The sequence below is a fragment of the Littorina saxatilis genome, linkage group LG1 (genome assembly GCF_037325665.1).
Source record: "Littorina saxatilis isolate snail1 linkage group LG1, US_GU_Lsax_2.0, whole genome shotgun sequence".
NCBI classification, from domain to species: domain Eukaryota; kingdom Metazoa; phylum Mollusca; class Gastropoda; order Littorinimorpha; family Littorinidae; genus Littorina; species Littorina saxatilis.
The window spans coordinates 108,267,875-108,292,762 of record NC_090245.1 but is presented as its reverse complement, the minus strand read 5'-3'; the positions used below and the strand labels follow the sequence as shown (position 1 = coordinate 108,292,762).

At 43.8% G+C, this 24,888-nt stretch overlaps 1 protein-coding gene across 4 annotated transcripts in view; it reads left to right on the top strand.

Annotated features, from left to right (window-relative positions):
- The window catches only part of LOC138949542 (C-myc promoter-binding protein-like), a 150,075-nt gene that overhangs the window by 26,701 nt on the left and 98,486 nt on the right, over nucleotides 1-24,888 (top strand). For 3 of the 4 annotated variants that reach the window (XR_011450327.1, XM_070321401.1, XM_070321409.1), the window contains exons 1-5: nucleotides 20,483-20,535; nucleotides 20,829-20,898; nucleotides 23,248-23,417; nucleotides 23,836-24,147; nucleotides 24,781-24,836. Coding sequence is in view for 3 of the 4 variants with exons in the window: in XM_070321401.1 (XP_070177502.1) it covers nucleotides 20,533-20,535; nucleotides 20,829-20,898; nucleotides 23,248-23,417; nucleotides 23,836-24,147; nucleotides 24,781-24,836 (611 nt within the window). In the remaining variant the exon portion in view is untranslated. Of the gene's footprint in view, nucleotides 1-15,625; nucleotides 15,786-16,545; nucleotides 16,683-19,243; nucleotides 19,434-20,478; nucleotides 20,536-20,828; nucleotides 20,899-23,247; nucleotides 23,418-23,835; nucleotides 24,148-24,780; nucleotides 24,837-24,888 lie in introns of those variants that run through there. The other variant, XM_070321410.1, reaches the window with a different exon arrangement.

The following is a 24,888-nucleotide window of genomic DNA, read 5'->3' as shown; positions in this document are numbered from 1 at the left end:
TGGTGCTGGAATCATATGCACACCTTTTAGCATGTGCCTGCTTGTGGCGTGTGTAGCACATTCAATCAATCAATCAATCAATGAGGCTTATATCGCGCATATTCCGTGGGTACAGTTCTAGGCGGTCTGCAGTGATGCCGTGTGAGATGAAATTTTATACGGCCAGTAGATTGCAGCCATGTCGGCGCATATTTACCTTTCACGGCCTTATTCCAAGTCACACGGGTATGGTAGACAATTATTAACTGTGCCTAGAAGCAATTTTGCCAGGAAAGACCCTTTTGTCAATCGTGGGATCTTTAACGTGCACACCCAATGTAGTATACACGGGGGGTGGTTCGGACACCGAAGAGAGTCTGCACACAAAGTTGACTCTGTGAAATAAATTTCCGCCGAACCTGGGATCGAACTCGCGCTGACAGCGGCCAACTGAATACAAATCCAGCGCGCTACCAACTGAGCTATATCCCCGCCCTTCCTTTGAATGCCTAAAGAGTAAAGTAGATCGCCATTGAAAACGTGCTGGCACATTCAGGGTAGCTATTACTCAAGAGCAACAGCCTGACTTGAGCTCTTTTATTGTATGGTATTGATATTGATAGAGCTCTGTCAATTCGTCTGTCACTTCCGTCATGCAAGTCTGGGTTATTGCCGTTTTATTGCCGTCATGCAAGTCTGGGTTATTGCTGGGTGTTACAGTCTGAGTTATGTTCACGGCTGTTGGTGTGGAGGGGGGAGGGGGATGGGGGGGGGGGTGCCCCCAGCAAAAGGTGTTATCACAAACGGCAAAGGGCGATCTCTTCAGTGCTGGTTCATCTGAGATGGTAACAGCTGCTGCCTTCTGTTACTAGTATGTGTGTGTGTAGACCACAATATGCATTACATAGCAATAGCATTAGCACTGTATACATTACAATGGACAGAGCCACAAGGTAACACCATCTCTATGCATTCAATGGTTAAGGCCAAAAAAAAAAAAGGTGTGGTTTCAGGGCCTCACATCCATGAGAGGTAGCTTAGGACAAATGTCCTGGCCAATGTGAAAGTGATAGGACATTTGTCCTGAACAAAAACAAATCAATAGGACATTTTTTTGGCCGCTGCTAACGGCACGATATCGTTTGGCTAGCAAATATATGCTAGCGGCACGATATCGTTTGGTTAGGCTGCTAACGGCACGATATCGTTTGGCTAGCAAATATATGCTAGCGGCACGATATCGTTTCGCTTGGTCTTCAACCAGCAAATATGCTAACGACACGAATCACGAAAACACTTTGAACTTGTATTCTTCGATCGATAACCAGGCAAGAGTGTAGTGTACGTCATACATCCTCAGCGGTCACGTCACTTTAGTAATGTATGACGTACTTCACATGGTGTCTTGGTGAATCCAGCGATATGTGTATGTTTGATTTTTATATCTCTTATATATGTATATATTTTATTTATCTATTATTTTGTGTGTGTGTGTGGATTTGTAAAGCTGGATGAGACCGTAGCCTTAAAACTCTGGTTTATCCTGCTATAAAATAACAGTATTATTATTATTATTATACCCCCAGTAAAAAGTGGGCTCCAACTCTATATACTCGTACAGCACTGACGGCGGAGCAGGGGGGACCATAGCCCTCAAACAAATGTATTGGGGGGTGTGTATTTTATTGTTTAGAGGTCAATTATTGTTTTTGCTGGTGTTATTGATCCGCAGATCTTACACACACACACACACACACACACACACACACACACACACACACACACACACACACACACACACACACACACAAATAAACAGGTTAAAAGAAGTATAAAATGAATTAAGATTTAATCTGAAGATCCGAACAATATAAACAGGTTAAAAGAAGTACAAAATGAATTAAGATTTAATCTGAAGATCCGAACAATATAAACAGGTTACCAGAAGTATAAAATGAATTAAGATTTAATCTGAAGATCCCAACAATAATAGTAAAGTCGAAATCACAGAATTAGCAACATCAAAGTCTTGATCACAATGTGTAGAGCCGAACAATAATACTATGACGCAAGATGTTTAAATTGATGTGTCCATGTCAGTTGCAACAATGTGCAAGCTGCCCCTTTAAGAGTAAACATATAATTTGGAAATAACAAATAAACAGGTTAAAAGAAGTATAAAAGGAATTAAGATTTAATCTGAAGATCCGAACAATATAAACAGGTTAAAAGAAGTATAAAATGAATTAAGATTTAATCTGACGCAAGATGTTTCAATGAACATTAACACTTGCAGCACTTCAGTGTACTTTGTAATTGATGCATCAAGAAACAAGAAATCTAGGAACCCTGTTAACAGTTTATAAATCAAATTGAAGTATGGCATGTGAAACAAATTGGAGGATGGCTGGTGGCATGTATGCATGCTTCATGGTACCAAGTGTTGCATTTTCTCAAACATTCATTCCACTGCACAATCGGATTTCTATCAAGATGTTTATCCGGATCTTCGCGCCAACATATTCTGCAAACATCCTCAGCAGGCTCCATGTTTGAAGAACGTTTCACTTCCAACAGCTGCTGAAGAGCTACCCAAGCGTCATCCGTAAGCCACTGTTTCAGAAAATTGTCATCAATCCCCAAAATTTCCATTGACACCTTTTCTGGCACCATCTCCAGCATTTCTTCTTCAACTTTCAAATTTTCTTTCATCACAGAATTCACCAGGTTTTCATCCACAATCAGTCGAAGAGCATACTCTGCATGAGTGACCACCTTTACTTTCTTGGCACACTTCAATTTTTCTTTTTGCCTTCAGTTACGCTTCTTTGCCTTTGGCAGCCCAATCACGGTTTGCAGTGATCCTGCTGGTCGTCCCTTCTTCACGGCTTTTAACGCCGGGTGGCAGAATTGTGTCTTTTAACGACGAGAGTTGGTCCATTATTCCAACATTTGACTCTCTCTCTTCAACTTCCACCTCGAGACTTTCGTGATCCCTTTGAAACTCGGCATGAACATCAGCAGTCACTTCAACATTGCGGTCGTTTGTAACTTGATCGAAACGACCTTCGTCACTTTCTCCATGATTTAGCGCGCCGCATTCTGTATCTTGTTCCGCAAACGCTTCAACTTTATCAGTTTCTCCGTGATTTTGTGCGCCTTGTTGTCTAACTTCATCAACACTTTCTCCCAGATTCTCTGCAAAGACTTCAACAACGACAAAATCCTTTCCTGTTTTTACAAGGTCACGTACTTGGCACAGAAGTTGTAATTTCTTTCGGAAATCATCTGCACCAGAGTTAACTAAAAACGAACAGATGTCTTTGCATACATTCTGGGCTTCATTGAATTTGACCCAACCCGGTTTGACTTTTGATTGTTGACACGGTTGCGTACCAACCACAGAACTGATCTGGCAAGTTGATGTTTTGAATGTCGTTGAAGTACTGTTTCGTCCAACGAGCAGGGATCATGTCCGTTTCCAAGATTCTAAGGTTCAAGTGCCGACGTATGGCAATCATGTGCCGACATGGTAAGTTGAAATTGACAACAGAGCTGCATGTACAGGACCCCACCTCACATTCATGAGACTGACCTTCGCTTGTCACCTTGTAACTTCCTTCACTCTCTTCAACTACGCACTTTGTAGATAGTTGTATTTGCTCGGATATGTGCTTGGCAGCAAACGCCGTGCACACACTATGAGCAAACTGAACACCTTCTTCTCTTGAAGATGATGTGCATTTTGTCTTCATGTCAAAGGCGCGAAATGAGAATTCTGCTTTCCTGACCTCGAGCAAACCAAGGAGTTCCGAAAGCATGATGTCGAGTGGGCTGTTTTTTTTTTTACAACAGCCTTAATTTTCTGGTTGAAACTTTCCACTCTCAGAGAGAGAGAGAGAGAGAGAGAGAGACTCTGAGAGAGAGAGACTCTGAGAGAGAGAGAGAGAGAGAGAGAGAGAGAGAGCATCGGAGAGAGAGAGACGGACGTACATACACCCACATCCATGACACTGACGCACGCACACACACACACACACGCACGTACACACGCACAAACACTCACAAACACTCACACACACCATCGCACATACACACACACTCACTAAAACACACACACACCAATATTAACAACGAAAGAGAGAGAGAGAGAGAGAGAGAGAGAGAGAGAGAGAGAGAGAGAGAGAGAGACGGACGTACATACACCCACATCCATGACACACACACACACACACACACACACACACATGTCAAGGAGGCAGAGAAACTCAATGTGAGGAGAGGGAGGGGTGGAAGGAGGTGGGGTGGAAGGAGGTGGGAGAGAGAGAGAGAGAGAGAGAGAGCCGCGCTGGGATCGGAACATTTTTCTCATAAACCGGAAGTGACGGAAATAAATGCTCAACTCAACAACAACAAAAAATGCCTATGCCTAAGCCAATGAAAATGTTGATTGTGAGAACAACAACAATGAGAACAAGAAAGGATCCGATATCGTTTCGCTAGCATCCAAGCTCTCACAGTTGCTTCGCGTACGATATCGTTTCGCTAGCATCCAAGCCCTCGAATTTGCTTTATATCCGATATCGTGCCGCTAGCATATATTTGCTAGCCAAACGATATCGTGCCGTTAGCCACTCCGCATTTTTTTCCCGTAACAAAACGTAAATATAATTAAACTTGACTACTTTCTTGGCACGAGGGTAAAAGAACAAAAATACTTTTCTTGGCAAAAAGTGAGCAGCTTTGACTGCCACAGCTGCCCCCTTTTCTTGTTTTGTCAGCTGTCGGGTTTCAACTATCTCCTTGTCTCTCTGGAGAGATGGCACTTGCACACTAATAGCATGGTCTTTGGTTTCTTGATGATCGATAAGGGCCGATTTGCGAAAGTTCGAACAGCCAACGGTAAAAGTGTTGGACTTCCATGTGTGCTGACATGAGGTGCAAAACATAAGTTTCCTCTCTGGGTCATGCGACATCCACGGGAATGATGTCGCCCAGCTTGAGACGAAGTTACGCGTGGGGGTGAGGGAGGGGGTAGTGTCTTTCTTCGGCTCCGATGTTTGACCATCGCGATCGACATTCTCACCTGGGCGATCAGGCTCTAACTGCTCTGGGGCTGGAGGAAGCTCAGTTTCCGTGCTACTGACAGATGATGAGGGAAGGGACTTGAAGTGTAATTTCTTCTGTCCCTTTTCTGGGATCAGTTTTCGTTTAGGCGGCATGTTTGTTATTTTTGGGGAAAGCGCGAAGGGAGGCAACTCTCAACTGGCTTCGAGCATTCCGAGTTGCGAGCCTTGGAAACTCTTTGGTACTAGAGGCACAAAGTGTCTAATTTCGTCTGCTACACATCGCTTCGCAATACATCGATAAAATAGCATTCAAACTACTGTAAATTGAGAAGTACTGATGATGTCCGGATCAAATGATAGAATAATCGGACATTGACCACTTTGTGACAAAAACAATAGGACATTTGTCCTCCTGCATGAAAAATGTATAGGACATTTGAAAAAAATATCCTCATATGTCCGATGTCCGACGTGGATGTGAGGCCCTGTGGTTACGGTAACATAGCCAAAAAAAATAGGGTAGGAAGGTAGGCAATCACTTTTTTTTTTTTTTTAACTTTTTTTTCTAATGTGTACACATTAGACCTACTTGACACTGACAGGGAAATAAGTGTGCGACTCGGGCGATTTTGCTTTCATTGCGTTTTCTGCACTCGTTATTTTTTGTTTTGTTTTTTGTTTTGACAAATGTAATAAAAAGTTATAGGGTCGGCCCCTAAAAATAGGGTAGGTCGGGTTACCGTAACCACACCTATTTTTTTTTTAGGCCTAAGGCACAGCATAGGTGTGACAATGGGCCGTGTCGCACGTGCTAACAGCTCCTGTTGCCTGTCACAGCTAGTCAGTAACCCCCCCTACCCCGCTCTCACAGTACCAGTGCTGACACTGACACAGAGTCCTGCAGAGGGGGGGGTGGGTGGGGGGGGGGATTCTCTGCACTCTCTAGATGGGTTACCTGAGTGGAACCACCTCTTAGGCCTAAAAAAAAAAATAGGTGTGGTTACGGTAACCCGACCTACCCTATTTTTAGGGGCCGACCCTATAACTTTTTATTACATTTGTCAAAAAAAAAAAACAAGAAAACGAGTGCAGAAAACGCAATGAAAGCGAAAGCGCCCGAGTCGCACACTTATTTCCCTGTCAAGTAGGTTTAATTTGTACACATATTAGAAAAAAAGTTCCCGCAGTGGGGCACTGCGGTTATGAAATTAAAAGCCCCTCCTGTTTTTGGAACCGCAGGAGCTTTCTAGTTTGCTGTTAGGTAGATTTTTGGTTCCTCTTTCCTGTCATGCTCTCTTTTTCTTCATGAATTCTTTTCTTTTTTCTGCCTTCTTGCTCATTCACCTGTATTTTTTCCAAAAATCTCTTCTCTTGCCGCTTGTATTGCGTTTAATCTGTTAGTGTTCTGATGTAAGTCCAGCAGTAGATAGGTTAAGCCTATTTTAACATACTGGAAACTGGTAATCTTCCAGTAGGTATTAATTTAGTTTTACTAAAGCCTGCTGGGACACAAGTAATGGGTTAGTGCATTTGTAAACAGGAATCGCTTGACAAGTGGCCCCCTTCATCCCCCCCTTCCTCGTCCTGATATGGCTCTGCGTAGTCGGCTGGACGTTAAGCAACAAATAAACAAACAAACAAACTAGAAAAAAAGTTTAAAAAAAAAAGTGATTGTCTACCTTCCTACCCTATTTTTTTTTGGCTATGTTACCGTAACCACACCTATTTTTTTTGTTTTGCCTTATAGTTATAACCTGACCAACCTGCACAGGTGTATCAGTCCAAGCTTATCCAGCTAACAGTGGTTGTTCAGGCCAGACAAATTTCAGTTTCTTTCAGCTATCTCTGTCTAATGTGCCTTACTGCCTATACAGCCTGTCAGCATGAGATCACGAGTTCACTCGTCAGCAATATAAATTATATTAGTACTTTAACCGCGCTGTCCGGCAAATGGACAGCAGACGGTGACACTGACACTGAGTCACTGTCACCAGCACTCGCAGCAGCGCCTGGCAGTGGATAGAAAGATAGCAGTGTCAAAGCTCAGTCAGAGCTGCTGACGGTGATTATTATTCTAATCACACGTGCCAGATGTGGGTAATTTTACTGCCAGGCTGCCTGTTGTCTCCTGCTCTCGTCTGTGGAACAAATTGACCTAGACCACTGTGCATGACTCACGCTGCTTTGGCTTGGTAATGGTATTAGCGGTAATTACATTTACAGCGACATGAAGAGAAAATTCTGCAGACGTAGTACTCCACTGATCTAATGCACACTGCTGCTGGGCTCAGCTGTATTGGTTTTTTTATGCTTACTGTGTTTACCACGATATTGAAGGTAAAAACAGACAGGTTAGCTGACAGATAAGGTTACTTGCTGTCTGTGTCGCAAAGTTTAGAGTGTTCACCAGTTGTGGAGAGTGTTCGGAGACTACTGTTTGTCGTAGGATAAGCACAAGAGCGTGGAACACAGGTATTGTACGGTCTCTGCTTTGCAATCTGCCCTGGTGACAGAGTTGTGTCCAGTGTGGCACTCAAGTCGGTGTGTGTGTGTGCGTGCGTGCGTGCGTGCATGTGTGTGTGTGCATGTGTGTGTGTGCGCGTGTTTGTGTGTGTGTTTGTGCGTGTGTGTGTGTTTGTGTGTGTGAGGGTGTGTGTGTGCTTCTAGACCACTTAGCTAATATATGCACAGTTGACTGGTCAGTCAATGAGTGGTGCAGACCAAGGAACGCTGGGCACTGTGACCATAACACCACCCTAGAGCCTTGCAGACCAAGGAACGCTGGGCACTGTGACCATAACACCACCCTAGAGCCTTGCAGACCAAGGAACGCTGGGCACTGTGACCATAACACCACCCTAGAGCCTTGCAGACCAAGGAACGCTGGGCACTGTGACCATAACACCACCCAAGAGACTTGCTGACCGCACTTGTTATTGTTGTGGGATTAGCTTGGGACCTGTGAGTTTGATCAAAGACCGTGTTTGCTGTTACTGCTCTCTGCTCTGTCTCAGTGGTTGAGTTGTGTCCTTTCTGGCACTCAAGTCAGGGTGTGTGTCATGTCATGTTGACAACCAGTGGTTGAGTTGTGTCCTGTGTGGCACTCAAGTCACGGTGTGTGTCATGTCATGTTGACAACCAGTGGTTGAGTTGTGTCCTGTGTGGCACTCAAGTCATGGTGTGTGTCATGTCATGTTGACAAACACAAACAGTGATGAATTCTGTGAGGGGAGACAGTAACTGCAGTCCACACTTCCTGAGCAGACCCGCACGGTTGGCCTAGTGGTAAGGCGTCCGCCTCGTGATCGGGAGGTCGTGGGTTCGAACCCCGGCTGGGTCATACCAAAGACTTTAAAATTGGCAATCTAGTGGCTGCTCCGCCTGGCGTCTGGCATTATGGGGTTAGTGCTAGGACTGGTTGGTCCGGTGTCAGAATAATGTGACTGGGTGAGACATGAACATGATGAAGCCTTTATTGCTGAATCTGGTCGACTAACTTGAAGGATTAGCCCACGTACTGGTATTGTGTATGTTTGTGTGCAGGAGAACGTAAACCCGCCTCTCACTGTCTCAGTGTTGTTGCATCAATTATATATTTAACATTTAAGTAATAATTATCATTGAGTTTTTGTTTTGCTGTTCTCTTTTTTTTTGTGTGTGTGTGTGTGTGTGTGGTTGTTTTATTCCATACATTCGTAACGACCTATGCTGCCCTCTCCATGAAAATGTACATTTATCTGAACTTACTTATTGCATGTCTCAGCATCGATGTTCTCGTCCCACGCGCTTCAGTCATAGTCTCACCTTTTTTTTCTTTTTTTCTTTTTTCTTTTTTTTTTTCCTCCTGCTCTGCCAACCCTCCCTAGAAAACCGGGAAATTCCGGATTTTATGTCCAGTCCCGGATTTTCCCGAATAGTGCAAAAGTTTTCCGATTACAAAAAGTTTCGAGTATACAGTAGTTATATATAATGACTGGAGTGTATTTTCAAGCGCCTGTACTCGGCGTAGTTTCACTTCAGAAATCTCGTTCAGCGCGAGGCTTCGTCACACAAACGCTGTGATCAAAATCGAAACTAAACGAGAATAGGCGAGATTTGTGGCTAGCGCAGGCGCTTCAGTCGAATGTGGATGAGAAGCAGAAAAAGCAGCAGCAGCAGACGACCACACAATGAAGAAAACAACGGTCCAGCGGCCGAAAGTCGGCCCGAAAGTTCTTGTAAAATTTCAAAAGAGTTACAAACAAGAGTATGACTTCATCTCCGAACATACATTTCGCGTTTTGCACCAAGTGCTGCGAAGATATCAGCATCGGACATGGAGGCCGGGGGGATATTGAAGCTCATTCAAGAACAACAAAACAGAGTAAAAGGAAGTAACTAACATGAACTATGATTTTGGTGCTGTTGTGAACTGTGATAGCAAAAGATATCTTCCCCCACACCATTGGAAGATGTGACTGTCAAGAAGTATGAAATACTGTAGAAGGAAGCTTGACGTGCATTGGTAAGTCACTACATCTACTTTCTCTCCAGCTCATTCTTCCTTTTTTGTGACAAAATTTGCTGCCAGAAACTAGCAATTATAATCCTCAGAATGCACCAGATTGCACCATTTTGCAAAGCGCCGAGATGTTCATTCCTCCCTATTTTTATCTGGGACAAGTTGGTAGCTATGCCATAACCACACCTATTTTGTTTTTTAGGCCTTATCAGACAATCTCATCAGCATTAGTCTCTTTGTCTGTTTCTGAGATGTCTATGTCCATGTGTGTCTGTCTCTATGTTTGCAATTTTGCATGTCACTCTGTCTGTCTGTCTGTCCGTCCGTCCGTCCCTCCCTCCCTCCCTCCCTCTCTCTCTCTCTCTCTCTCTCTCTCTCTCTCTCTCTCTCTCTCTCTCTCTCTCTCTCTCTCTCTCTCTCTCTCTCTTTCAGTCTCACTCTCTCTTTGTGTGGGTGTTAAAAAAAGCAGTCAAAGAAGGTTGGTGACAACTGACATTGCTAACTTCCAGCAGGCTCACAGTCACAGGTGTGTGTGTGTGTGTGTGTGCCAGCAGGTGTGGGGAATGTTTACTTCCTCTCAGGGAGTGGGAACAGTGGGATCTCGGCGTTACCAGCTATTACACGCACCACTTTGTTTTGCTGTGTCAATTGTTGGCATCTGTTTATGAACACTGGGTCTATGGGATCCACTGTAGCGATGTTGTGAGTGCTATGTTTACCGCAGAGAATGCTCTTTTATCGGATCTCAGTGTTACCAGCAATTACACGCACCAGTTGTTTTGCTATGGTATCTGTTTATAAACACTGAATCTACTGTAGAACTGCACTGGCTTGCGACCTACTGTAGCATTGTTGTGAGGACTGTGTTTACCCTGCAGAGAAGAATGACCCGCTGTATATTGGACGGATACCAACAGTAGCCTTCACTGTGCTAGTGTATTGCGTGTTACTGTCAACACCTGTGGGCATTGTTTACCTGTTGTACTGTCGACACCTGTGGGCATTGTTTACCTGTGGTACTGCACACCTGTGGGCATTGTTTACCTGTGGTACTGTTGACACATGTGGGCATTGTTTACCTGTGGTACTGCAGACACCTGTGGGCATTGTTTACCTGTGGTACTGTAGACACCTGTGGGCATTGTTTACCTGTGGTACTGTTGACACCTGTGGGCATTGTTTACCTGTGGTACTGTAGACACCTGTGGGCATTGTTTACCTGTGTTACTGTAGACACCTGTGGGCATTGTTTACCTGTGGTACTGTTGACACCTGTGGGCATTGTTTACCTGTGGTACTGTAGACACCTGTGGGCATTGTTTACCTGTGTTACTGTAGACACCTGTGGGCATTGTTTACCTGTGGTACTGTTGACACCTGTGGGCATTGTTGACCTGTGGTACTGTAGACACCTGTGAGCATTGTTTACCTGTGGTACTGTTGACACCTTTGGGCATTGTTTACCTGTGGTACTGTAGACACCGGTGGGCATTGTTTACCTGTGGTACTGTAGACACATGTGGGCATTGTTTACCTCTGTTACTGTAGACACCTGTGGGCATTGTTTACCTGTGGTACTGTAGACACCTGTGGGCATTGTTTACCTGTGGTACTGGAGACACCTGTGGGCATTGTTTACGTGTGTTACTGTTGACACCTGTGGGCATTGTTTACCTGTGGTACTGTAGACACCTGTGGGCATTGTTTACCTGTGGTACTGTTGACACCTGTGGGCTTTGTTTACCTGTGTTACTGTAGACACCTGTGGGCATTGTTTACCTGTGGTACTGTAGACACCTGTGGGCATTGTTTACCTGTGGTACTGTTGACACCTGTGGGCATTGTTTACCTGTGTTACTGTAGACACCTGTGGGCATTGTTTACCTGTGGTACTGTAGACAACTGTGGGCATTGTTTACCTGTGGTACTGGGGAGGGGTAGAGTAGACACTGAGTTATATGTATATATATGATCTGTTACTGCTGACCTATTTGTTGGTTGCACCTAGGAAAAGGAAGAGGAATACATCAGTGTGCTTGTGCATACACACACGCAGGCACGCACGAATGCACAGGCACACACACACACACACACACGCACACACACACATGCATGCATGCACCTACGTACGTTCGCACCCACACGAAAACACACACACAATCATTAATCATTGATGTTGCATTCTCGGTGTTAGTGTCAGGCTATGTGGCGGCGTGCAGTAGCACCAGCAGCGAGAAGGTGTCCTTGACGAAATGTCAGCTCACTGGGTTAATTGCAGCCACAATGACAATGTGCATAACACTAACAGTTAACACAGACAGCTTGATAGTCTCACAAGTGTCTTGCTGGATGAGAGTGACGTGTAGCTTGGCTGCTGGGCTTGTTTACCTCTGGCTGATACAGTGCACATGTCAACCTTGTCAGCTGTCTGCAAGGGCTAATTGTTTCTGTGCAGAGTGCTCTCAGAGGTGTGGCTCATGCGATCAGAGGTGTGCACGGCTCAGGTGTTCAGAGGTGTGTGTGGCTCATGCGTTCAGAGGTGTGGCTCATGCGTTCAGAGGTGTGGCTCATGCGTTCAGAGACATTTGTCTTAGGGAGTTCTCTTCGTTGGTTTTGTGCTGAAACAAAAGTAGTTTGTTTTGGTTCATACCAATGGTATGATTGAGATGTGTGCACTATGATATGAAGAGTAGAACAAAACCCACTAGCAGCCAGTCAGTTCGGAATTCAGCTGTGTAGGAGTTAATGTGGTCTGGTGGCCAGTGCGTTGGTGTTGGATGGTGCTGGCCCCTGGTTTGGCTCTCGGTTGGCATAGAAGAGAAGGCTGTCACACTTATTTGATTCTGGTACACGTATAAGGCCAAAAAAAAAAATTGTCTGTTTCTGGTAACATGGCTAAAAAAAATAGGGTCGGTAGGTCGGGGATTTTTATTTTTTTATTTTTAAATTTTTTTACCCCCAAATGTAGACCAATAAAACTAACTTTAAAAATCGCACAAAGAGACTGGATTCACTATACATAGAGACAAGACACTCAACACATTTACAAATCGTCAGCGGACTTTCGTTTTCACACGTTTTTGTTGTTCATTTTCTCACCCTGTCCTTTACCACCAAAAAAAAATTTAAAAAATTTGAGTTTGGAAAAAAAAAGTTTAGGGTCGGCGCCGAAATTTAGGGTCGGTCGGGTGACCAGAAACAGACAATTTTTTTGTGGCCTAAACAAAGATGAGAAAGAGAGAGCAAGAGAGAGAGAATAAGGTAAAAAATAAAATAAGATAAATCTTAACGGTCATGGTAGGGGAAGAATGAGAGAGAGAGTTGTTTTTGCTGCCTCAGTTTAACAATGATGCCAGTCATCACATTCCTCCCACACCTCCCCCACATGCACCCCCCCCCACACACACACACACACCCTTCTCATCCCTGGTTGTGTAACTTTATGATGCAAAGCTGATGTGTTTTACAGTGCAGACAGCAGTGTGCCAGGCCCAGCCACAGACTTGATTGTGTGCTGCAAGCCGGGCTGTGTGTGCAGTTACTGAGTTAGTGTGCCGTGCGGCAAACAGGTTGATCTATGCCAGCAACTTTCACTGGGGTGTGCAAGGTGGAAAAACAGGGGCAGTGTTGTCTGTGATGGTTATGGCACTGCTGCTATTCTGTCTGCCTCTGCTTATAGTTATACAGGGAAAAGGAGGGGGGGGGGGGGGGGCAGCGCCATTCTTTGTTGTTTTACTTGATGCAGCCAGATTAGCAGCAAACCAAGGGGATATCAGGCCCTGGCAGGACTGTTTCTATGTATGACTGCAGATTATTATTATTTGCTTTATTTCTTGAAGAAAAGCAGATTTTCAATCATGGTTTTGACACAAACTTTAGTGCGTTGACTTTTGCATCCATTAAATCATGGCTGTTACAGATGGGATGGTTGGGAGCAGGAGTGAGGTGGTATGGATGGAATTGGGAGGGGGGGGGGGGGGGGGCAGGCTTTCCACCTCCATTGAATGACCAGGCAGTATGATATAAGTGGGACAAGCAGTGTTATCTTATTCACAATTTTCAATAGCATACACAGACACACACAAACACACACACACACATAACACATGTATACACACACACACACACACACACACACACACACACACACACACACACACACACACACAATTAACACTAATAACATTAACAAGCATGCACACACACACACACACTCATGATTAACAATAATAACACTAACAAGCACACACACATACATGATTAACAGTAATAACAGTAACAAACACACACACACATACATAATTAACAGTAAGAACACTAACACACACACACATACATGATTAACAGTAATAACACTAACAAACACACACACACATACATGATTAACAGTAATAACACTAACACACACACACATACATGATTAACAGTAATAACACTAACAAACACACACACACATGTATACATGATTAACAGTAATAACACTAACAAACACACACACACATACATGATTAACAGTAATAACACTAACAAACACACACACACATACATGATTAACAGTAATAACACTAACAAACACACACACACACATACATGATTAACAGTAATAACACTAACAAACACACACACACTAACAGTAATAACACTAACAAACACACACACACATGATTAACAGTAATAACACTAACAAACACACACACACATACATGATTAACATTAAGAACACTAACAAACACACACACACATACATGATTAAAACACTAACAAACACACACACACGCATGTATACATGATTAACAGTAATAACACTAACAAACACACACACACATGATTAACAGTAATAACACTAACAAACACACACACACATGATTAACAGTAATAACACTAACAAACACACACACACACACACACACACACATACATGATTAACAGTAATAACACTAACAAACACACACACACACATACCTGATTAACAGTAATAACACTAACAAACACACACACACACACATACATGATTAACAGTAATAACACTAACAAACACACACACACATACATGATTAACAGTAATAATACTAACAAACACACACAAATGCACACAACTTTAAGTTGGTGTAATACTGACATTTTGGGTTGCTGCTCTGTGAGTGTGACCCCAAAGCTCTTCATGTTATTTATAGTGTTTTTCTGCAACAGAATAACTGAGCAAAGAGTGGCCTTCTACTCCTAGTCCTGCTTTCTTATCCCTCACCCTCATTCTCTGTCAATATGTAGGATTTGTTGAGCAAGTAGCCTTCTACTACTGAGTACTAGTACTACTGATACAGTGATCAAGGTGCATGATTTTGTTGAGTAAGTAGCCTTCTACTACTGAGTACTACTAGTACTACTGATACGGTGATCAAGGTGCATGGTTCTTTTGAGCAAGTAGCCTACTACTACTGAGTACTACTAGTACTACTGATACGGTGATCAAGGTGCTTGATTTTGTTGAGCAAGTAGCCTACTACTACTGAGTACTACTAGTACTACTGATATGGTGATCAAGGTGCATGATTTTGTTGAGCAAGTAGCCTACTACTACTGAGTACTACTAGTACTACTCATATGGTGATCAAGGCGCATGGTTCTTTTGTCGTTTTGAGCAAGTAGCCTACTACTACTGAGTACTACTAGTACTACTGATACGGTGATCAAGGCGCATGGTTCTTTTGAGCAAGTAGACTACTACTACTGAGTACTACTAGTACTACTGATACGGTGATGATTCTTTGAGCAGCAGGGAATGACTACCTTGTCACTATCATTTATTACAAATTACAATACCTGAATATGATGTTTTCCAGCAGCAGACGGAATAAGTAGTGATCGGCTGATGGCTTGTGAACCTAAAGTACTATAGCGTTAATGTTCCTGTATGTGTGTGTGTGTGTGATGTTTTTTAGCAGCATAATTGATGCTCTCTAGCTACTCTGTCACTGTCTGTAGATGGTACAATGTATTCACGAGTAGTTCAGATGAGCAGCGACCACGTTATAACCCTTCACCCTATTGCAATGTGTGTGTGTGTGGTGTGTTTCAGAATGGATGAACAGAGAGTGGCCGACTACTTCGTGGTGGCGGGGCTGGGGGACAACCCTCTCCCCTTGGAGGAGGTGTCCAACGAGGCGGCCATCAAGCCGGGCTATCGCCAGGACCCCATCACCGACATCGCCATCATCAACCGCACTGCCGGCGAAAAGGTACGGCCAGGTGTCCGTCATCATGGTGGTCTCTTGTTGGAGCTGAATGAGAAATATTCCATGGTAGATTTTGAATGAGCTCATGACCTCGCATCCAGATCCTACCTTGTTATAACTTAATACGGGTCTGCTCTTATGGAAATTATGTTAAAGCTAATAAGCTGATTGTCATGGATAGCTTTAGTTGCACGTAGTAAGTGGTCTGTTGGTCAAAGAAGTGCCTGCTGAGTGTTTCTCTCTGCACATCACACATTTTTGTTTGTTTTTGTTTTGTTGTGATATTGCTTAAAAGCAAATAAGTACAAACTGTGTTGTGTGGGTATGAACTTACCATGATATTCTGTACTAGTTATAGTTGTTGATTTTATTGGTGTACTTATGTATGAGTACGCTTGTTGATGGTTGTGTTTGTTCCGTAAGTCATGTGATGTGGTGCCGAAGACAAATGGCCATGTTCACGCACAATGAAAATGGACATCAAAGGTTTTTTTAATCTTATCTTGTCTTGCCCTGTCCTGTATTGTCTTCTTATTTGTATCTTTATCTTTGTCTTATCTTATCTTATCTTATCTTGAAAAAATCCAAAAACAAAGATCTTATCTTATCTTATCCTATTTTATCCTGTCCTGTCCTTCTCTTCTAGTTCTTTTATCTTATCTTATCTTATCTTATCTTATCTTATCTTATCTTAATTCTTATCTTATCTTACCTTATTCTTCCACTTGGTGCCATAAAGACTAACTGTAACGGTGGTGTTCAGGTTCCCAAGAACTTCGCAGCGTTGGAGACCACACCGTCCAACTTCCCGGCCAACCTCAACCACGGAGCCATCCGCTGTCCCGACATGTTCATCTGCTTCAAGCGCGGCCGCGACAAACCGCCCCTCAAGGACATCGGGTGGGTGGCGGGGGTCTCGTGTGCTACTTCAATCTCTAGCAACGAAAGAATTAAAGTTTTGTAGGGATAAAAAATAAAAAATAAATAGTTTGATGGAGTGAGAGAAAGAAATGTCTATTTAACTGTTTGTAGCTCTTGTCTAAGAGTTGAAACAGTGATGTGTGCAGAGTGCCGACACTGTAACAGAGTTGAAACAGTGATGTGTTCAGAGTGCCGACACTGTAACAGAGTTGAAACAGTGATGTGTTCAGAGTGCCGACACTGTAACAGAGTTGAAACAGTGATGTGTGCAGAGTGCCGACACTGTAACAGAGTTGAAACAGTGATGTGTGCAGAGTGCCGACACTGTAACAGAGTTGAAACAGTGATGTGTGCAGAGTGCCGACACTGTAACAGTGATGTGTGCAGAGTGCCGACACTGTAACAGTGATGTGTTCAGAGTGCCGACACTGTAACAGTGATGTGTGCAGAGTGCCGACACTGTAACAGTGATGTGTGCAGAGTGCCGACACTGTAACAGTGATGTGTTCAGAGTGCCGACACTGTAACAGTGATGTGTGCAGAGTGCCGACACTGTAACAGTGATGTGTTCAGAGTGCCGACACTGTAACAGTGATGTGTGCAGAGTGCCGACACTGTAACAGTGATGTGTGCAGAGTGCCGACACTGTAACAGTGATGTGTTCAGAGTGCCGACACTGTAACAGTGATGTGTTCAGAGTGCCGACACTGTAACAGTGATGTGTGCAGAGTGCCGACACTGTAACAGTGATGTGTGCAGAGTGCCGACACTGTAACAGTGATGTGTGCAGAGTGCCGACACTGTAACAGTGATGTGTGCAGAGTGCCGACACTGTAACAGTGATGTGTGCAGAGTGCCGACACTGTAACAGTGATGTGTGCAGAGTGCCGACACTGTAACAGTGATGTGTGCAGAGTGCCGACACTGTAACAGTGATGTGTTCAGAGTGCCGACACTGTAACAGTGATGTGTGCAGAGTGCCGACACTGTAACAGTGATGTGTGCAGAGTGCCGACACTGTAACAGTGATGTGTTCAGAGTGCCGACACTGTAACAGTGATGTGTGCAGAGTGCCGACACTGTAACAGTGATGTGTTCAGAGTGCCGACACTGTAACAGTGATGTGTTCAGAGTGCCGACACTGTAACAGTGATGTGTGCAGAGTGCCGACACTGTAACAGTGATGTGTGCAGAGTGCCGACACTGTAACAGTGATGTGTGCAGAGTGCCGACACTGTAACAGTGATGTGTTCAGAGTGCCGACACTGTAACAGTGATGTGTGCAGAGTGCCGACACTGTAACAGTGATGTGTTCAGAGTGCCGACACTGTAACAGTGATGTGTTCAGAGTGCCGACACTGTAACAGTGATGTGTGCAGAGTGCCGACACTGTAACAGCCAACAGAAACAACTGTAGAAATATCATGTATTTCAGTGACATGTATTTCAGTGACATGTAGTTCAGTGACATGTATTTCAGTGACATGTAGTTCAGTGACATGTATTTCAGTGACATGTATTTCAGTGACATGTAGTTCAGTGACATGTATTTCAGTGACATGTATTTCAGTGACATGTATTTCAGTGACATGTAATTCAGTGACATGTAATTCAGTGACATGTAATTCAGTGACATGTAATTCAGTGACATGTAGTTCAGTGACATGTATTTCAGTGACATGTATTTCAGTGACATGTATTTCAGTGACATGTATTTCAGTGACATGTAATTCAGTGACATGTAATTCAGTGACATGTAATTCAGTGACATGTAATTCAGTGACATGTAATTCAGTGACATGTAATTCAGTGACATGTAATTCAGTGACATGTATTTCAGTGACATGTAGTTCAGTGACATGTATTTCAGTGACATGTAGTTCAGTGACATGTATTTCAGTGACATGTATTTCAGTGACATGTAGTTCAGTGACATGTATTTCAGTGACATGTATTTCAGTGACATGTATTTCAGTGACATGTAGTTCAGTGACATGTATTTCAGTGACATGTATTTCAGTGACATGTATTTCAGTGACATGTATTTCAGTGACATGTATTTCAGTGACATGTATTTCAGTGACATGTATTTCAGTGACATGTATTTCAGTGACATGTATTTCAGTGACATGTAGTTCAGTGACATGTATTTCAGTGACATGTATTTCAGTGACATGTAGTTCAGTGACATGTATTTCAGTGACATGTATTTCAGTGACATGTATTTCAGTGACATGTAGTTCAGTGACATGTATTTCAGTGACATGTAGTTCAGTGACATGTATTTCAGTGACATGTATTTCAGTGACATGTAGTTCAGTGACATGTATTTCAGTGACATGTATTTCAGTGACATGTAGTTCAGTGACATGTATTTCAGTGACATGTAGTTCAGTGACATGTATTTCAGTGACATGTATTTCAGTGACATGTATTTCAGTGACATGTATTTCAGTGACATGTAATTCAGTGACATGTAATTCAGTGACATGTAATTCAATGTGAAGCAAAATATGTCATCCTGTTATGTGCATGTGCAGCATTCTGTACGAGGGCAAGGAGCGTGTGATGGAGGGGTGTGAGGTGGTGCACACCACGCCTGACGGCCGCCCGGCCAACATCAACAACAGCAACAGCAGTCGGATCTACATCACGTACAGACGCGCCTCGGAGACGGCCGCCAGCGACACCCTGGTGGTGGTGGATCTGTGTATCATCCTCGCCAACAAGGTGAGATATGGCGAGGTGTCAGGCATGTGACCCAGCATTGTTTATCATATTCAGGGGTGGGATTTCTTCCGTTACAGACGGATTTCCGTCCCAGGAAGAATTTTGGCAACTTTTTTTGTTATACCTTTTTTTGTTAATCCCTGGCAGCTGTTGTTTACACTGGGTTTGTAGGACCGATGTGGTTGTGCCAGGTCAGCCACCTTTCACCATGTCCCAGACCCATCTCAATAAGGTTTGAGTAACAAGTAGGGGGCAGCAATGTCATGTCATCCAGGGGAATGTGGCATCTTACTATTCTTAGTTGCTATCTATTTGAAATCTCGACTCACCCACATTTTTATATATACCCCTCTTGCAGGGATGCAGAGACCTTCAGTGGTGAGGTAGAGAAAACGTGCATGCCTGATCTATGAACCAGTGGTATTTATCTTCTAATGCATTGAGTCCTTTCGAAAGTTAGCAAGTGAAGCAAACTTAATTGAAACATATTTCTCTCTTGAAATTTGTTTACCACTTGTTTTTGTAGACCCCCTAGCAAGAGTGATAGAACCAAACATCTTCAAGTATAGAGGTTTTTGATTTTGTGCATTCATCCCCCCTCCCTGGCAACATTTTGGGCTCCCACCCATGCATATTGCTGGTGGGGATACGGCAAGGCTTTGGGTATGTGTTCCACTACTGTTACGGCATTGTCTGTTATGATTTTTGTATGGAGAGATTCAGCAGAGTGGTTGATAGCATAACATTCACTCAAAATAAATCTCCATCTCCAATCATAAGCCTTTGCGCCAGTACCACCATCATCATCACTGCCACCCAAAACAACCACAAATCTGAAATTTGTTAAAATGCTTTCCATGCAATGGTTATGTACAGTAGACAAATAAAAGTCGGACCCTTACTCAGTATGAAGAAGAAATAGGAAAGTGTGTTGAAGGAACTGTACATGTAATGTATGGGTGTTTGACTTTGACAGTGACTGTCTATCGGGTAGTGTAAATAAGTGTGATATCAGCCATCAAACTATATGTGTGTGACTTTACAGGGAGAGGAGCCCCCACTGACATACAACCAGATCCTTAAGAACCTCAACAAAGGCATGGTACGTTCACACTCCGTTCACTTACTCTTGGGGTCTGTCCCTCACACAAAGTAATAGTAAACTACCGCTGGCAAACAATCTAGTGTCTAAACTATTAAATCTCTTATGTGAATTTTTTTAAATTTTCTATCACTAGTATCAGTTCATGTAAGATGGATGATAAGGAGCCCACTTTTCAGTATGATGCATTTATTAAACAATTTGAAACTATTAAGAGCTGATGAATTGGAAACAAATCTTGCTGTGGTTGTGTAAGTGACGGAGAAGTACAGTGTTTGTTGTATTTGTGACAGGTTGGGTCGGATGTGTACCTGTGCTACAAGAAGGCCATGGTGAAAACCGACGTGCTGGCCTATAAACCAAGTGAGTCATACTGTCTGCTTGATATTTTACACCTCTTTGTGCTCATGTTGTTATGCAGGTGTGTTTATGGTGACGCTGTTAGCTAAAAATGGATCTTGAAATACCTGTGAGATAGAGAGAGAAACTCAAACTGAACTTTATGACAAATCGATACAGGTTTTACAACCTGGAGAGAGGGAATGAATGGTGGTGTATGTGGTTGTATGGCTGTGTGTGTTTGTGAGAGGGAATGAATGGTGTATGTGGTTGTATGGCTGTGTGTGTTTGTGAGAGGGAATGAATGGTGGTGTATGTGGTTGTATGGCTGTGTGTGTTGTGAGAGGGAATGAATGGTGGTGTATGTGGTTGTATGGCTGTGTGTGTTTGTGAGAGGGAATGAATGGTGTATGTGGTTGTATGGCTGTGTGTTTGTGAGAGGGAATGAATGGTGGTGTATGTGGTTGTATGGCTGTGTGTGTTGTGAGAGGGAATGAATGGTGTATGTGGTTGTATGGCTGTGTGTGTTTGTGAGAGGGAATGAATGGTGTATGTGGTTGTATGGCTGTGTGTTTGTGAGAGGGAATGAATGGTGTATGTGGTTGTATGGCTGTGTGTTTGTGAGAGGGAATGAATGGTGGTGTATGTGGTTGTATGGCTGTGTGTGTTGTGAGAGGGAATGAATGGTGTATGTGGTTGTATGGCTGTGTGTGTGTGTGAGAGGGAATGAATGGTGTATGTGGTTGTATGGCTGTGTGTTTGTGAGAGGGAATGAATGGTGTATGTGGTTGTATGGCTGTGTGTGTTTGTGAGAGGGAATGAATGGTGGTGTATGTGGTTGTATGGCTGTGTGTGTGTGTGTGAGAGGGAATGAATGGTGTATGTGGTTGTATGGCTTGAGTGTTGTGAGAGGGAATGAATGGTGGTGTATGTGGTTGTATGGCTTGAGTGTTGTGAGAGGGAATGAATGGTGGTGTATGTAGTTGTATGGCTGTGTGTGTTTGTGAGAGGGAATGAATGGTGGTGTATGTGGTTGTATGGCTTGAGTGTTGTGAGAGGGAATGAATGGTGGTGTATGTAGTTGTATGGCTGTGTGTGTTGTGAGAGGGAATGAATGGTGTATGTGGTTGTATGGCTGTGTGTGTTTGTGAGAGGGAATGAGTGGTGGTGTATGTGGTTGTATGGCTGTGTGTGTTTGTGAGAGGGAATGAATGGTGGTGTATGTGGTTGTATGGCTGTGTGTGTTTGTGAGAGGGAATGAATGGTGTATGTGGTTGTATGGCTGTGTGTGTTTGTGAGAGGGAATGAATGGTGGTGTATGTGGTTGTATGGCTGTGTGTGTTGTGAGAGGGAATGAATGGTGTATGTGGTTGTATGGCTGTGTGTGTGTGTGAGAGGGAATGAATGGTGTATGTGGTTGTATGGCTGTGTGTGTTTGTGAGAGGGAATGAATGGTGTATGTGGTTGTATGGCTGTGTGTTTGTGAGAGGGAATGAATGGTTTATGTGGTTGTATGGCTGTGTGTGTTTGTGAGAGGGGATGAATGGTGTATGTGGTTGTATGGCTGTGTGTGTGTGTGAGAGGGAATGAATGGTGTATGTGGTTGTATGGCTGTGTGTGTTGTGAGAGGGAATGAATGGTGGTGTATGTAGTTGTATGGCTGTGTGTGTTTGTGAGAGGGAATGAATGGTGTATGTGGTTGTATGGCTGTGTGTGTGTGTGAGAGGGAATGAATGGTGTATGTGGTTGTATGGCTTGAGTGTTGTGAGAGGGAATGAATGGTGGTGTATGTGGTTGTATGGCTTGAGTGTTGTGAGAGGGAATGAATGGTGGTGTATGTAGTTGTATGGCTGTGTGTGTTTGTGAGAGGGAATGAATGGTGGTGTATGTGGTTGTATGGCTGTGAGTGTTGTGAGAGGGAATGAATGGTGGTGTATGTAGTTGTATGGCTGTGTGTGTTTGTGAGAGGGAATGAATGGTGGTGTATGTGGTTGTATGGCTGTGTGTGTTTGTGAGAGGGAATGAATGGTGGTGTATGTGGTTGTATGGCTGTGTGTGTTTGTGAGAGGGAATGAATGGTGGTGTATGAGCACCACTGCTGTGTTACAGTGGAAGCCCCGTTTAAGGACAACCCCCCCCATGCCCATTTAAGACTTCCTCACTTTGTTAAGAGTAAGACCAAGATTTCTCAGACTTTCTGTTCATAACATCTTTAAAATTACCCTAATTTTATGACTCCCTCCTTCTTCAGACCTTATTTGCTTAGATTGGGGGGGGGGGGGGGGGGGGGGGGTCCTGTGCCGCATGAAACAATGATATTTTTGTGTTGTTGTGGAGGACTCCTTGTTGTGTACCACTGACCTTCTATTCCAGCCATCCTGGGACGGTACCCCGAGGATGAACATGACAGCTTCTCCCTGCCCGAGTCTGTGCCCATGTTCTGTCTGCCCATGGGCGCCACCATAGAGTGCTGGGACGCTAAGGCCATCCATCCCATGCCCGGTTTCTCCACCTTCATCCTGACTCAGTCAGGGGGAGATAAGGTCAGTGTGTGTCAGTACAGGGGACATGTAAAGTGGTGAGTAGCGTGCGTGCGTGTGCATGTTTTGGGACAGTAGTTTTACTAAGAAAGCAACACTAACTTCTCTGTACCTGTGTGTGTGTGTGTGTGTTGTGTGTGTCAGTACAAGGGACATGTAAAGTGGTGAGTAGCGTGCGTGCGTGTGCATGTTTTGGGACAGTAGTTTTTCTAAGAAAGCAACACTAACTTCTCAGTGCCTGTGTGTGTGTGTTGTGCTATGTCCACATCTACGGGGCGGCACTGATATTTTACAAGGAGAACAACCACTACAAGTACAAGGTGTACATGTTGTGTGTGTATGTTGGTGGCGCTAGTTTACCTGAGAAAATAGCACTGACTTCTCTTTTAGTCTTGACCTGTGTGTGTTGTTCTGTGTCCAGATCTACGGGGCGGCGGTGACGTTCTACGAGGAGTACAAGGAGAGCTCGCTGAGCGACATGCAGATGCGACTGCTGAGCCTCAAGAACCGCAGTATCAGGGAGCAGTACGGTATCCAGAAGACGGTCCATGTCCGCAAGGCCATTTGTCTGCTATCGCACTGGCCCTTTTTTGACGCCTTCAAGAAGTTCCTGTCCCAGCTCTACAAGGTGTCCATCTCCGGCCCCCACCACGTCCCCATCGAGCGACACATCTCTCACTTCATGTATGACGTGCCCTATCCATCGCCACAGAGACCCCGCATCTTGGTGCAGGTGAGGAGTGTGTATGATAGCCTTAACCCCCACAATGTCCCCATCGAGCGACACACCTCTCACTTCATGTCTGACGTCTTTTTTATGTGCGGTACATCATACACTATACATAGACCCATTCTCACTTCATGTATGATGTCTTTAGATTTATGCGCGGTACATCATACACTATACATAGACCCATTCTCACTTCATGTCTGACGTCTTTAGATTTATGCGCGGTACATCATACACTATACATAGACCCCTTCTCACTTCATGTCTGACGTACCCTATCCATCACCACAGAGACCACACATCTTGGTGCAGGTCAGTTGTATGTAAGGTGTTCCTACGTTTGTGTACGATACATCATACATCATTGAGAGACACACTTCTTACTTTATTGTATAGATGTAACTGGTTCCTTAGTGTTTGTATGATACACCCTTATCCATTCCCACGGATGCCATACGTTCTGGTGAAGATACCTGTTTTAGAAGAGCTAGACATTGAACGAGTTTTATATTGGCTGAGCCATTCTTTAACTGTGTAAAATGTGCAAGTGAGTAGAGCATAATTATGTGTTTGTGTGTCTACTGGCAGTTGATCTGACATGTGCTATAACCACAGATGTTTGTCCCCTTGTTTCAGCTGGCCCATGATTCCCTGTCGCTGTGTATGCCCGAAGACTCACCACTGCCGCACAGGTCAGTCACCACAAACACCTTTCATTTCCATACACATTATGTACATTGTACA